The 15598-nt window shown below is 36.2% G+C and overlaps 2 protein-coding genes across 2 annotated transcripts; one reads left to right on the top strand and one right to left on the bottom strand.

Moving 5' to 3' along the window:
- The first annotated feature begins 3806 nt into the window (after window positions 1–3806).
- LOC110891460 lies at window positions 3807–8862 on the top strand. The gene is made up of 2 exons (XM_022139147.2): window positions 3807–3956; window positions 7833–8862. The coding sequence occupies exon 2, from the start codon at window positions 8176–8178 to the stop codon at window positions 8695–8697; it is 522 nt and encodes a 173-aa protein (XP_021994839.1). The 5' UTR covers window positions 3807–3956; window positions 7833–8175; the 3' UTR covers window positions 8698–8862.
- Window positions 5053–6919, bottom strand: LOC110888993 (protein FAR1-RELATED SEQUENCE 5-like). Its single transcript, XM_022136485.2, has 2 exons — window positions 5766–6919; window positions 5053–5071 (listed from the first exon to the last, which is right to left on the bottom strand). Exons 1-2 carry the CDS (start codon window positions 6917–6919, stop codon window positions 5053–5055), a joined length of 1173 nt encoding a protein of 390 aa, XP_021992177.2.
- Window positions 8863–15598: the final 6736 nt, after the last annotated feature.

The following is a 15598-nucleotide window of genomic DNA, read 5'->3' as shown; positions in this document are numbered from 1 at the left end:
CCCTTTTGTCACGCGATCTTGGGCCTCAAAATACAAGATGGCCCGCTCCTCCACACTTGGGCCCGCATCAGCAATGCACCAAAAACACTTCAAGAATGTGTTTTTCTAAAACACAATGGCCAATGCAGAACTGTGCTGTGAACTGTCTGAACCAATGCAGTTTACGAATGCAGTTTCCAGAGGCGATTTACAGAAAGTTAATTTTTCTGATGCATTTTTATTACAACTCAACCTCAGCCAGGGGCTCTACCCTTTGCACCCCGCTACCAGGGACGCTGCCCCCGGACCCCCGCGAAGATCGTAAAACGCAATGACTAAATCAAAAACCCAGATCTAAAAAATGAAATTAAAGAATTTCTTACATGGATCGAAGTGATTTCTTCAACAATTGACGAATTTTGAATGATTGAAACATTTATCAGCGCTCGAATCGAATCGAACGGATCGAGTGATTATCTTCAAATTCACCGAAAAAAAAACGAGATTTTGTATGAAATTAAACCGAGTTTTCTTCAAAAAAAGCTGAAGAACACGTTGATCGGGTGTTTGAATCATTGATTGGTGACGAAAATCGCACTATAATGTAGTGATTATTGAGATAGAAAGTGAAAAAATGATTGAAGATGGTGGGTTTTGAAAATGGTGGGTTTTGAAGTTACTGGGTTTTCAAAAGGAAGAAGAAATGGTTGGATTGACTAAAATACCCTTTTTCTTTGTTTTAAGTGTTGCCACATGTCCTAATGCTATTGCTTCCTACACTTCCTAGGCAAAATAAATTTCCTATTTGATCTTTTCCCTTTCTCTTATTATTATTTATCATAAAACGATTATATAAATATGTAGGAACTATGAAGTTTGTTGTAATAAATACTTCAAGTGTTCAAATATAAAAAATAATACGCGTTAAATTATATAGGAAAACTAGTTTTTGCCCCGCCCGTGTTGCGGGGCACTAAACCGAACATTCTCTCTCATAATATGTACGTCTATGTTTCGTTTACTTTTGTATATACTACTTATAACACGATCTTAAAAAAATTTACATCGAGTCAATAAATTAAAACAAAACACTACCATATTTTTGCTAAAAAACTAAAACGATGGAAATACTATAATTTTAAACTGTTGGCAAAATTGTAATTTTTCGAAAAAAATGAGTGTGTGCCAGACAGTCACCTGGCACAAATAAAAATTACACCTAGTCAAATAAAACACTATTATAGTTTTGTCATAAAAAAAAGATGGCATGATTGCAATTCTACATTGGTGGCAAAATCGTAGTTTGGCTAGGAGAAAAAAAAACAAAACCAATGGCAAAACTATAAATTTGAAGAGGCAAAATCGTAATTTGGGTAGACCAATGTGAAATGCCAGGCAGCTGCCTGGCACTATTCCCCGCCATATAGTTTAAACACATATATAAAAAAAGTTAACCAACAAAAAGAGTTTTTTTTCTTCAAAAAACACAGGGGCTAAACACGTATATTAGCAAAGTTAAAGGTTTAAAAGGAGAATACAAAAAGCGAAGATCAATTACTAAAAATTATAAAAGTAGAGGGACTAAACATGCACACTGGTAAAGTTATAGTAGAGGGACTAAACACACATACAAACAAAGCTAACCAATAAAAGAAACTTTTTTAAAAACATAGGGGCTAAACACGCATATTAACGAAGATTAAGGTTTAAAAGTCGAATAGAAAAGTAACAACCAATGAGGGGGTGTCAGGCAGCTGCCTGGCACTATTCCCCTCATTGTGTTTTGTATATGTAGAGAACTAGTTTTTGCCCCGCCTGCGTTGCGGGGCAATAAGCCGAAAATTTCTCTCTCATAACATGTTTGTATGTGTTTTAGTTACTTGTACATATCATTCATAACACGATCTCAAAAAAAATAAAAATATATCGAGTCAACCAATTAAAATAAAAACACTACTATACTTTTACTAAAAAATAACTAAAACGATGGAAAAACTATAATTTTAATCTGGTAGCAAAGTTGTAATTTTTCAGAACAAATGAACATGTACCAGGCATGTCTGGACGAATAAAATTACACCTATGCCCGCCCGTGTTGCGGGGCGTTAAATCAAATATTTCTTAGTTTCATAACATATATGAATGTATTTAGGTTACTTTTACATACTACATATAACACGATCTAAAAAAATATATCGAGATAACCAATTAACACGAACACAGTACCATAGTTTTGCTAAAAAATTAAAACAATAACAGGTCTGTAATTTTGAGTTGGGGGTAAAATATTAATTTGTCAGGACAAATGAGCGAGTGTTAGACAACTGCATGACACAATAAAAGTTACATTGAATCAACCAAGCAAAATAAAACAGTACTATAGTTTTGCAAAAAAAAAAAAAAAAAAAGTAAAATGATGTCAAGATTATAATTTTTAACTGGGGACAAATCATAATTTTTGAAATGGGAGCGAAATCATAATTTTGAACAGTGGGCAAAATCGTAAAAATATTTTGAACTGGGGTGAAATCATAATTTTAAACTGAGGGCAAAATCATAATTTTGATCTATGAGGAAAAACATAATTTTATTTTGAACTGTGGGCAAAAACGTAAATTTGAGTTGGAGGCAAAATCGTAATTTTGAGTTAGGAGCAAAAACATATTTTTATTTGAACGGGGGCGAAAGCGTAATTTTAGACGGGGGGGGGGGGGGGGGGGGGGGGCGAAACCATAAATTTAAACTGGGAATAGAATTAGAAATGAGTTTTTGAACTGAGGGCAAAATCGTAAATTTTAAGCCAGGGCAAAAATATAATTTTATTTTGAATTAAGGGCGAAAACGTAATTTTAAACAAACAACGAAACCGTAATTTTAAGCTATGAATAAAATTAAATTAAAAATTTGTTGGTCCAACAGGGGAGTGCCAGACAATTTGTCTGGCACTATTCCCTCAACTCCTTTTTGTATAAGCTAAGGTAAAATCATAATTTTGAGCTATGGGGAAAACATAATTTTATTTTAAACTGTGGGCGAAAACGTAAATTTGAGGTGGGGGGCAAAATCGTAACTTTGAGCTAGGGGCAAAAACATATTTTTATTTTGAACGGAGGGCAAAAGCGTAATTTTAGACGGAGGGCGAAACCGTAAATTTAAATTGGGAATAGACTTAGAAATGTGTTTTGAACTAAGGGTAAAAGCGTAAATTTTTAGTTAGGGCAAAAATATAATTTTATTTCGAATTAGGGGTGAAAAGGTAATTTTAAACGAAGGACGAAATCGTAATTTTAAGTTAGAAATAAAATTAAATTAAAAATTGATTTGGTCCAATAAAGAAGTGTTAGGCCACCTGCCTGACACTATTCCCTGAAATTCCTTTTGTATACTAATAATAATAATAATAATAATAATAACTAGCAGTTGGTTGCACCCGCGCTCCGCGGCGGGGCGACTCGACTTTTAACAAATTTTAATTAGAAACACAGACGCAATGATAACGTGAATAGTGTGAATCCAATCACTAAAAGGATATCGATGCGATTCATTTCGTTACCTTTACAATACCAAGAATTTATAAAGTAAATGAACACAAGTGATTTGAAATATAAAAGTATGATTAAAATTAAAAAAAACAAACAAAAGGACAATAAATTAAAAGAAAAGCAAAGGAAAAAAAGACAAAAAAGATACTGTAACAAACATGCTATAGTATTTGATATATATAATAAGGGGAAAGGGAATATGAGGCTGTTATACATGTAAGTTACATGTGAAACCATCAAAACTACGTAGTTTTGATTATACCCTCATTTAATTTTTATATTTTTATAGAAGATATTTACTCTCCAAAAAAATACATACTGTTCCATTCCAAGATCCCCAATTTCTCAGCCTTATTCCTGCGATTCCAACTTCCAAATGAAGATCTGCAACAAAGGTTCGTTAATCGAATCAATTTTGCAATCCCAGTTCATCAGGTTCGTCCTATCTTCATAATTTTATTACATGTTTTCATGTATCGATCAATCTCCAATCCTTAATAATATTGAAGCTACACTTAATTTACCTAATCAATACCTGTTTTCATGTATCCGATCCTACTCTTCAAGTTTTTTTTATCTCTTGTTGAGGAGGTTTCTTGATTTTATTCTAGCAGCTCTTTCTAGAACACTAATGGACTTGGTTGTATACATTTTTCTTTTCTCGAAAATTCATCATTATCGTGCTTCATTGTATGTACATTTTTTACTCAAATTTCATGACTGAATGATATGTTTTGACTATTAAATTATCAATTTCATTTACTTGTTACTCAAATATCATCAACCGATTTCATGTTTGGTTATAAATAAATCCAACTAGGGATAAGCATTTGGGACTTGGTACCGGTACCGTATAGGTACCGAATTTCCCGTACTGATTTTTTTCGGAACCCACTATTTGGTGTTTTCGGTACCGGTATTTTCGGTTCGGTACGGTACCAGTATTTAACCGAATTCTACACACAAATACCGGTACCGGACCAAACATTTTCGGTACCTGTACCCATATTTGGCGAATTTCGGTACCCGTACTTTTGGTACCGATACCGAACTCATCCCTAAATCCAACTATTAGTTTCATTTAGGTGTTAGTGAAAGCTATTAATGTACATATGATACAAGTGTTCATTCACTGTAGGGGCTGCCTTTTACATTTGACTAGATTCGACATGTTGATTTATATACACAAATAACACATCTTAAGTGGCATGTTCATTCACTGCAGATGACAAAATAGGTTCATTGCAGAATGTATGACAAACGCCTGATCCATTGCAGATTTTGGTAAACAAAACAGATTGCATCTTTGCATATTGAGGCTGAAGTATGTTATATATGACAAAAAAATCCATAAACAAAGCTGCAAAGAGGTCCACTTAAAAAATATAAGTACATATAGACGTAGTATTTGAACACATAATGAGAAAAATCCAAATTATTAGTATCTACTTGAGTTATAATCAAACTATTGACTACTCAAATAAATATAAAACGTAATCTTCAAGCTGATTCACAAATCATTTTTCTCTCTCTACTCTTGACTCATCTGCCTGAAAAAAAAATTGATAATTATATTAGGCAAAAAAATTGTGGTTAATTATTCATAACTGTAGATCATACCTTCTTTTGCGGACAACTGCTGATGTAGTGACCCACTTTGTTGCAATAAGAACAACTTCTCTTTTTCGGTGCTTCTAAGGAAGATTTGATTCTAGTTGCACTCTTAGGACGACCTTTAGTATTGGTATTAACTAGTGGATCACGAACAGTAATTTGGGGCATCATGTTTACTTGCGAACTTCCTACATTAGAATCTAGTGAAGTAGTCTCATTCTGTTTTGATTTTTTTCGAATATATTTTGCTCTTCTGAAAACCTCAACAAGATGGTATTTAGTTTTTTTATCTCGGATGGAGAGTCTCTTGCTTGTTCGGTTGCTTTTCTAAAATTTGATTGAACACACCATAAAGTTAATGCACTGACTTCATTCTCACTATTCATGTCTTCGATCCCAATTGTGCAATTATCCAACTTATACCTAGCATCAAGTGTCCATCTAGGTAAAATATAATGATCAGGAAGGGTTTCTACATTTCTTTTCTTCAATATATATAAGATATGCTTACATAACATCCCAAATGTTTCAAACTTTGCACATGAACATGTAACATCTATCTTATTTGAAAGACGAAAGTTAACGTTTCTCCAATATATTTTATCAATACCCAATTGTCCAACCTTATACCTGATTTCTTCTGAACTCTTGCTTATTTTCTCATGAGTTAAATTGAATGTAGCTTCGGTCCATTCCTTCTTGAATACATCAAAGAGCTTCCTAGTGTAACGTGAACTTGCTTTTGCCTCTATCAAATTAACAGAAGAAAGAATTGGTTTGGAATTCATGGTCTTGAAGTCCTCATCTTCTTCGGCAGCCCTTCGAGTCTCAACAGCTTTATCATACTGTCTTACAAACTCATTCAACATGGTCTTTGAGTTTACATATCCATCAAAAAAAGAATGAATGCTTTCGCTTCTTCCGCTTGATGTCATGCCAGCAAAAAAACAATCTTTCAAGAAGGCTTTAGCCCAATATTTTCGTTGATTATACATCTCCGTTATCCAACTGCCAGTTTCAAAATTATATTTTCCACATAAAAATTCCCAACGAGTTTCAAATTCTTCAATCGTATTACTCTTTACCCATTGCTTGTGTAACTCTTCAAAGTCACTATAACGAACTTTAAGAGGTCGAAGATGTTCGATCTCATGTTTCTTAATATGCCATGAACAATAACGATGTCGAGTTTTTGGAAAAACAATTTTTATTGCATTGCAAATAGCTTTATCTTGATCTGTAATTATTGCGGACGGATACTTGTCAAACATGCACTTTAAGAAGTTCTGAAATAACCATTCAAAAGTATCTTGCTTCTCATTCTCTAATAATGCACCACCAAAAAGTATTGACTGGCCATGATGATTCACCCCGACAAATGGAGCAAATGGCATCTTAAATTTGTTGGTCATGTATGTGACATCAAACACAACAACATCCCCAAACTTTATATACGAGTCTCTAGATCTCCCGTCAGCCCAGAAAATATTTCTCGGAGACCCATCATCAAATAAATCCACAACAAAATAAAGGTTTTGGTCTTTTAGTAATTTATCTTGGAAATGTTTAATAAGTCCATAAAACTCCTTACCTTTGTATTGTCTTCGTTGATCGGCTAAGATGTCAGAACACTGTTTTGATGTAACATCATTTTCATATGGACCTTTCATGGTATTTACGACCTTCTTTATTTGACAAGGTTTCAACCCGGATTGATCAAGTTCCGACAATATAGCTTTGCAAGTCAATGAACGATGAAACTTTCCATGAGACCGGTGTTTCATGACTTTTGTCGGAGTAACAGTTAGCTCGTGGTTGTGTGAATCACTAAATTTATCCACCGACCATTTCCCATCTTTACTTTTAGAAATCCGAAGAAAAGCTTCACATCCCGTTCTTAAATTCCTACGACGTTTCTTCACATCTCCTATAGAACCCTTAGACTTCAAATCTTTAAAACCTTGTTTGTTGCATACATATAGTCTTCTATAAGGCTCATTTGTTGTCTTGTTTTTAAAAGCTGTATGAATCCGTATCCCAGATCCGTGTAAAAAAGCATAGCGATTGTAGAAATTGTATGCATCATTAGGAGTATCGAAAACCTTTCCCATGACATCATTGTTTTCCTCTTTCTCAAACCCAAAATCCATGTCAATATCGTTACTTTTCTTTGTTTCAACGTAATTTCTTTTCTCTATTTCATCATCGTCTTTTTTCTCTGTTTCAACATCTGAGCCGCTATTAATGACCACACGCCCAGATGCATCTATATCATTAATTAGATTTGTTTCAGAAGCATCCCCTTGAGCATCCTCTTGTAACTGAACTTCCAAATCCATCGTATTGTGTCTTGTATCAACAAAAAAGAATTTTGATATTTAATTCAAGTATTACATATCAAAAATATTAACAAAACAAAGAAAAAGTCAAAAAAAGTGGGACATAATTCTCGATGGAAACATTTTTTTCCAAAAGAAAAAGAAAAGAAAAAAACTAAAGTGATGATAAAAAAAAAACTTGAAGAGTAGGATCGATACATGAAAACAAGTATTGATTAGGTAAATTAAGTGTAGCTTCAATATTATTAACAATTGGAGATTGATCGATACATGAAAACATGTAATAAATTTATGGAGATAGGACGAACCTGATGAACTGGGATTGCAAAATTGATTCGATTAACGACCTTTGTTGCAGATCTTCGTTTGGAACTTGGAATCGCAGGAATAAGGGTGAGATATTGAGGATCTTGGAATGAAACAGTACGTATTTTTTTGTGGAGAGTAGTTAATATCTTTTATAAAAATATAAAAATTAAATGAGGGTATAATCAAAACTACGTAGTTTTGATGGTTTCGCATGTAACTTACATGTATAACAGCCTTATATTCCCTTTCCCCATATAATAATAATACAAAAGGACTTCACGTTAAGTTGACCTTGACTTCTCATAGTTGCTTTACTCCCATGAATACACACACATACTTCTCTAAACTCATCACAATCCACATCACCGGAAAACCTTCCTCTCCAGCTAAAAATGAGTTACAGCGGCTACTCTCCAGCTCCCTCGGCTACATTCGAACGCTCGCCCAGCATCGATCCCACGAAGCACGTCAGCTACGTATCCGAGCCAACAGCTCCGACCGCCTCATCTATTCATAATGGACACTCCGATCCTCAGTTAACCGCAACTAGTCAGAGCTTGGTGCCTCCGGTACAAGCAGATGTCCGTCCAATAATGAAGTCAGCTAATCAAATTAGCGACAGTGGGTTGAATTCAACCAGTTTTGGTCAAGCACCGGGGCGTTCAGGTGAAGTGCACAATATCATGTCTGCAAATGAAGTCACCGGAAAAGTTGCTGGTGAAGCAAAAGCGCCCACATTCACCCCTATCGTTGAACGAGATCAGAGTAACAAGGGAGAATCGGATGAAGCTGAGGGGGATAATGATAATCAACAACAGGAGCATGTCGGAGTGAGTATGGTTGGAAAGAAGTTCAAGCCGGTTAACCCGGAGGCATACTATGTGGAGGATGAGGATGATGATGATGAATATTAGCTAGATGATCCGCCTTACTGATTTTAATTTGTCTTAAACGTTTGCTTTAAGTGTGAGATCAAAAGAAAATTCGTATTTGTATTTCTCTTCACTAATGATTGTTGTTTTGGTCAACGTTTGAACAATTATTTTTATGGGAACGATTCTGACATGTTATAGGAGTCATATGGTATCTAAACATAAGGGGATGCACGAATAATCGAGATTTGGTTTCGGGGCTTTATAATGCGGTTTATTCGGTTTGGATCCTAACCTTAGCCGAATTGCTTGTTCAGTTTTTGGTTTGCTTATCAGCTCCACAAATCTTGTTTATCCAATCGAGTAAAACAAATAATAACCGGTTTGATTGGTTGAAATTTAATTTGGTTCGGTTGGACACATTTTTTGTTCCGATTTGTTATCAGTTAGGCCAGAAAAAGTTTCTAAACCCAATAAACTGATATCCGAACCAATGAACATCCCTAGATATAGTGGGAGACAGAAATAAGGCACATTTCTACTGTTTTTTTATTACTGAAAATTGGATTACTAACTTTTTTTTTGCAGCGGCCACTCATTTTGACTTGAAATGAACTGAATCACTCAGTTTTGTTGCTAACTTCGGTTCACTTTTTTCAACAAAATTTGCATTTTAGTTTTTCAGATTAGAACCGGCAATTTGTTGACACAACACAATACGAATCCATTACAAAATATCCGGGTTAGTGACTAGTCTAAAGCCTCAATGGGTTCGCGTTAGTCTTGTGTCTACTATGTGAATACGTTTAGCTAAACGGGTCAACACCAGACTGTGTTGACCCAGTCGTCTGCAACAAACACCTTGCTAGAGGTTAGTGATAAAATCAGGCAGGAGATCATTTCTGATTGTGAACGTGTTTCCGAAGTGTTGAAGAATGAAGACTGAAAAGTTTGAAAAGGATCTGAAATTAATCATTCAAGGGGTATCAGTGAAGATATCAAGCACGAAAATTGATCAAACCGTTTCAGTTTAATGAAAATGTGGATCTTGGTGCACCAAGTGAACAGATTCGTGAGGCTGCCAAGGAACCTGTTGCAGTATTGACCGAAAAAAAAAAAGAATCCTAAAGCACCCGAATTAGAAAAAAGGCTCAAGAGAACAGGTTCGAAGAAGCTTTGACGAACACGTTGCAATTTTGATTGAAAAGGAGGATCTTGGGGGGACCCAGATTGAGAAACACAATCAATCGATCACACCCATGAAGTTGTAGGAAAGCCTGAACAAACCTAACACAGTTTTGACTGAAAAAGAGGATCTTGGTGCATCCGAATCCATTGTTGAAGAAGCTGATTCAGTTTAGAGTGAAAAGGAGGATCTTGGTGCACACAAGTTGGAAAAAATGCTCAAAACATCAAGTTATACAACAAAAAGTCAACACCAGCCATAATCTTGTTTATATGTATATGTTTGTTTCAGTGCTCACTATAGCTTCAACTGATGCCGAAACTTTACAATTGACAAAAAAAAGTCAAAAGTCAACTGTGGGAAGTCAAATGTTGCAACATCTGACATTTTCTAGCCTACATCATTTATGACACCAGTGGCACCAAAAAGAAAAGATAACAAAAGTCAACTGTGAGAAAGTCTCACTGGGATTGGAAGCGGGCGCCTTTGACTGTTGTGGAAGTGGATCAGTTTGGCCAGCTCAACACTGTTTTGGGATCTGTTTTACTTACCAATAATAAGGACCGCTGGGTGTGGGAAAGGGCTTCAGATGGTATGTTCTCCGTTTCGTCATGCAGAGATTCGATGTGCTGGTTTTCGGTCTCGTTTGCCCCCTTCGATTGGGTTAAATGGGCCCCGAAGAAAGTCAACATATTTGCATGGCGGGCTGAACAAAACCGATTGGCGACACTTAAAGGTTTGCAAAGACGTAATGTAATTGTGGCTCGACGTTATGCAGATTTTGCGGTGAAGCAGAGGAAGAGGCGGACCATCTTTTGGTATCTTGCTACATTGCTACAGTGGTGAGACATAAGGTGTGCACCTGGTGCAAGGTCCCTTGGAATCCAATTTCTAAGGTAAGGGATCTTCTCAATTTATCCAAGGCCGGCGATGTTTCGGGTCACAAAAGTAGTCTGCTAAGACTGATTTTTATAGCGTCATGTTGGACGATATGGAAAACACGTAATGAGTTAATATTCTCATGCAAGCAGGCATCAATCGATCGGATTTTCGGGGAAACGCAGGCGATGCCATTTGTGTGGATGAAGCACAGGGCGAAAGAACAAGGCTTAAGCTGGGCAAATTGGTGTATAAAGTATTTTTTTGCCGTCCCAAAAAAAAAAAACAAAAGTGAACTGTGGGAAGTCAAATGTAGTTCCCAACGTTGACCAATGTCAACAATGCATATGAAAGAAGAGAAATAAAGAAGTGATGGAAAACTATTTTTTTGTAGCAGCCACTCATTTTGACTTGAAATGAATCGAATTACTCAGTTTTGGGCTACTTAGTTGCGGACTTTGGTTCACTTTTTTCAACAAAATTTGCATTATAGTTTTTCAGATTAAGGCCAGCAAAATAGGTGGGTTAGTGACTAGTTTAAAGTCTAAATTGGTTCGGGTAATCGGGTTAGTCTTGTGTGAACTATGTGAATACGTTTAGCTAAACGGGTCAACACTGTTGGGTATAATCATGATCGGGTCAAAGTTGGGTGAATGGGTACGGGTCGAAACCGAGTTTAGCATTAACGGGTCGGTTAGGTTGTTGCAAAATTGGTGTAGCTGGATCGAGTAAAACATATGTGCACGTGTGAAGAAAGCTGAACATTTGAGTTGTTAGCTGGTTTTAAGGAGAACGTGGACTTAGTTTTTGCATGTGATGGTTATATTTATATTATAAGTAGTAGTATTATCTCAATTCTGATGTATCCATCTTTCACATTTTAATAAAGACTCTTTTCATTTCTACAAGTTCTTGTAGAGTTATTTTCTTTATATTTGAGAGCAATTTACTTGTGAGTTTGAGTGTGTGATTTTGGGGCCTGAACCAACAAACACCAGGTTGTGTTGACCCAGTAGTCTGCAACAAACACCTTGCTGTGCGGTTGATCCAATTCCCGAGTTTGTAGAAACCCTCCAATGGCAAGACATGATGTTTTTGTCGGGCATTACGTCGAACAACTTCACTGCATTCTTCCATTCACCAATCTTCACGTCCTTCATTGCCCTCATCACTTCGCTATAGGGTCTTGCTTGGAAGTTTACCATGTCATCAACTTTAGAATTTTATTACAGAGAATCCTGCTTGGAAGTTAAAGTTCTCGCCAATAAAGGTCATCACAACTTTGCTTAGTACATATAGGAAATCTTGACTGCTCACGTCCTAGTAAAACACCTTTAAGAACTGAAACTAATTAAAGTACTACAGAAGATGCTGAAAGTACAACTATGAAAGCTTTGAAATCAACTGCATTAAACATGCTTACATAAAAATGGAATAAAGTTGCACTTAGTGGTAATGGAGACGTGGGTGCTTGTAGCATATTATCAAAACATCTTTTGCTGCTGTTAACTATATTGACTTTTTTGGTCGAAGTCAACGTTAACTTTGTACAAAAGTTAACATTATTTTTTTTTTTTTTTGCAGAATTTATATTCAGTAGTCTTCATTATCTTGATGGTTGCTGTTGTCAATTTTGCCTCCCCTCAACCTTACAAGTTAGTTACAAACGACATCTATTATAACCATCTCTAACATCCAATCCATCAACACGTATCAATAACCACCTCACTAACGAGCACACCGTATTAAAGATTTGTTTGTGCTTGATTGCCAGCATGGCAAGTGTCACACAAATCGACTCATGGGCAATCAGATTAAAAGTCATGAAGTTGCCAATTAAGCTATATCCCAACTTGTTTGATTGCTAATGTATATTCACAGAGGCATATTGAGGCCGTATATAAGATACCCAGTGATTTACAAGTGCCCTAGGTTTTCTGTATTTACCACCCTGCCGATAAACAATTCCTAAGTAGTTGCAGCGGCCACTCATTTTGACTTGAAATGAAGTGAATCACTCAGTTTTGTTGCTAACTTCGGTTCACTTTTTTCAACAAAATTTGCATTTTAGTTTTTCAGATTAGAACCGGCAATTTGTTGACACAACACAATACGAATCCATTACAAAATATCCGGGTTAGTGACTAGTCTAAAGCCTAAATGGGTTCGCGTTAGGCTTGTGTCTACTATGTGAATACGTTTAGCTAAACGGGTCAACACCAGACTGTGTTGACCCAGTCGTCTGCAACAAACACCTTGCTAGAGGTTAGTGATAAAATCAGGCAGGAGATCATTTCTGATTGTGAACGTGTTTCCGAAGTGTTGAAGAATGAAGACTGAAAAGTTTGAATTGGATCATGAAATTGCTAGAGGAGTTGTAAAAGGATCTGAAATTAATCATTCAAGGGTGTCAGTGAAGATATCAAGCACGAAAATTGATCAAACCGTTTCAGTTTTAAATGAAAATGTGGATCTTGGTGCACCAAGCGAACAGATTCGTGAGGCTGCCAAGGAACCTGTTGCAGTATTGACCGAAAAAAAAAAAAAAAGAATCCTAAAGCACCCGAATTAGAAAAAGGCTCAAGAGAACAGGTTCGAAGAAGCTTTGACGAAAACGTTGCAATTTTGATTGAAAAGGAGGATCTTGGGGACCCCAGATTGAGTAACACAATCAATCGATCACACCCTTGAAGTTGTAGGAAAGCCTGAACAAACCTTACATAGTTTTGACTGAAAAAGAGGATATTGGTGCATCTGAATCCACTGTTGAAGAAACTGATTCAGTTTTGAGTGAAAAGGAGGATCTTGGTGCACACAAGTTGGAAAAAAATGCTCAAAACATCAACTTATACAACAAAAAGTCAACAACAGCCATAATCTTGTTGATGATATGTATATGTTTGTTTCAGCGCTCTCTACAGCTCCAATTGATGCCGAAACTTTACAATCGACTGAAAAGTCAAAAGTCAACTGTGGGAAGTCAAATGTAGCAACATCTGACATTTTCTAGCCTACACCAAAAAGAAAAGATAACAAAAGCCAACTGTGGGAAGTCAAATGTAGTTCCCAACGTTGACCAATGTCAACAATGCATATGAAGGAAGAGAAATAAAGAAGCGATGGAAAACGTTACAACTTGGAGCACTGGGAAATAGTCTACACCTTTAAAGTACCTGCTCGCTGATGCCAGATCACCAAGTGGCAAACAACCCGAGCCTTTGGTTAATGATGATGTGACGTGTTGTCGGCACCCAAGCCGATTAACAGAAAATCAAAAAATGGACAAGGGATGAGGGACTCTGACCTTGACCGTCAATTGTAGAACATATCTGGATTTTAATGGTTTGGATTTGGTCAACGCTTCTAAAAGAGGGGCTAAGGTCAACCAATGTCATACTATCAATTAGATATGGTTGATTGTAGCTGAAGCTTTAAAATTGTAGGTTGCAATTAAAAGTCAACACTTGGCGGATGAGAAGTCAATGCAGGAAAACGCTACATATCAACATGAATTAATAAGTCAAAATTGGAAGTCCACTATGTTCAAATCATCATCATCATCATCATACTCGGTGAATCCCACCAATAGCAAAGCAAAGGTAGGGTCCACTTGCAAGTATAATGAAAATTGTTTTTCGTCTAGGGTACAAGTTGTGAAGCAGAAGGTACAATAGACAATGCACTGGAAATATGCGGGTTAGTTTGGTATCTTCTATTTAGACAGCATACTTCAACTTAAAATGCTATGTTTTCAAATTTCAAGTGGTGACTTTTTGGTCAAACTGGCTGGTTAGATTTTCATGCCATCGCATGATAAACATTGGGCTTGTAATCAGTGGATTTAATTTTTTTTATCTTCTACTGGACTATAATTAAGCCCAGTGTGTGTGGTTGTTTTGAATTTTGATAGTGTTGTGTGTGAATTCCAATGGGTTTACACAAAATGCATATTATTCAGATCTAGACTTTATGAAAGAGAGATTTGCAAATTATATAGAGATCCCTTAAATAAATCAGCATGGTGCAATTATGGATGGGCTAAGCAAGTTTAAGTATGGAAATTGGCATGGTATTATGTGGCTGGGGTGCAAAATTGGAATGAGGACCATAAACTTTTTGGTTTTTATAACAATAAATGGTCCACATGCATGTCAAATTGGATCTGTAGTTATGGGATATATATTTTGGGCCGAGAGGGGTTGGATTGTGTAAACAATTACATTTAGATTTCAAATCCATATGCTCTTTTAAAAATAAATGGTGGGTCAAGATAGATCTACTAGAATTAAAAAAGGGTTAGCATGTATCATTTTAAAACACTTGGATAACTTAAAGGGGTTCAAGTGAGCCATCGCCGCCTCCACGTTATTGTGGCCTCTAGCCGCCCTAAAAATGTTTATGGTTGGCGCACCTATGTTTATTTTATTTTCCTGAAAAGAAAAATAGTTTTGGTACGACCAATTTTTATTTGAACTAACGTGATACTTCTTTAAATAGGTGGTTCTGACTCATACTCATTTTCACTCAATCCTGTTCTGTTGAGAATCCTGTGTGACCCTACACCCAACACGGCCCAACCACCCGCTTTGCTGGGCATAATTCAAACCCTTCACCGTTTTTCAGACACTAAGATCTTCAGCAAAATCTAAATTTGATGCCTTTTTTTACAAAATCAAAGTTCACTATCAATATAAACAAGTAAATAAAGAACTAAAGAAGCATCAACAAGACATTCATTTATACAAACAAAGTAAGTTATATGCAAAAAAAAGTCAAACTCAATCAACCCAGCCTGTTTAAACCTCTATGAAAAATGACCCGTTTGAACACGAAACCCCGTTATCCAGCCCCCCCCCCCCCCCCAACCCCACCTAATAC

Source organism: Helianthus annuus, unplaced genomic scaffold (genome assembly GCF_002127325.2).
Source record: "Helianthus annuus cultivar XRQ/B unplaced genomic scaffold, HanXRQr2.0-SUNRISE HanXRQChr00c001, whole genome shotgun sequence".
Classification (NCBI taxonomy): Eukaryota; Viridiplantae; Streptophyta; class Magnoliopsida; order Asterales; family Asteraceae; genus Helianthus; species Helianthus annuus.
Note: the sequence above shows the minus strand (reverse complement) of the source record. Positions and strands in the feature narration are given on the sequence as shown.

Coding starts and splice junctions, on each gene's coding strand:
- LOC110888993 (XM_022136485.2), bottom strand. CDS start 6,919: ATGAAACACCGGTCTCATGGAAAGTTTCATCGTTCATTGACTTGCAAA.
- LOC110891460 (XM_022139147.2), top strand. CDS start 8,176: ATGAGTTACAGCGGCTACTCTCCAGCTCCCTCGGCTACATTCGAACGC.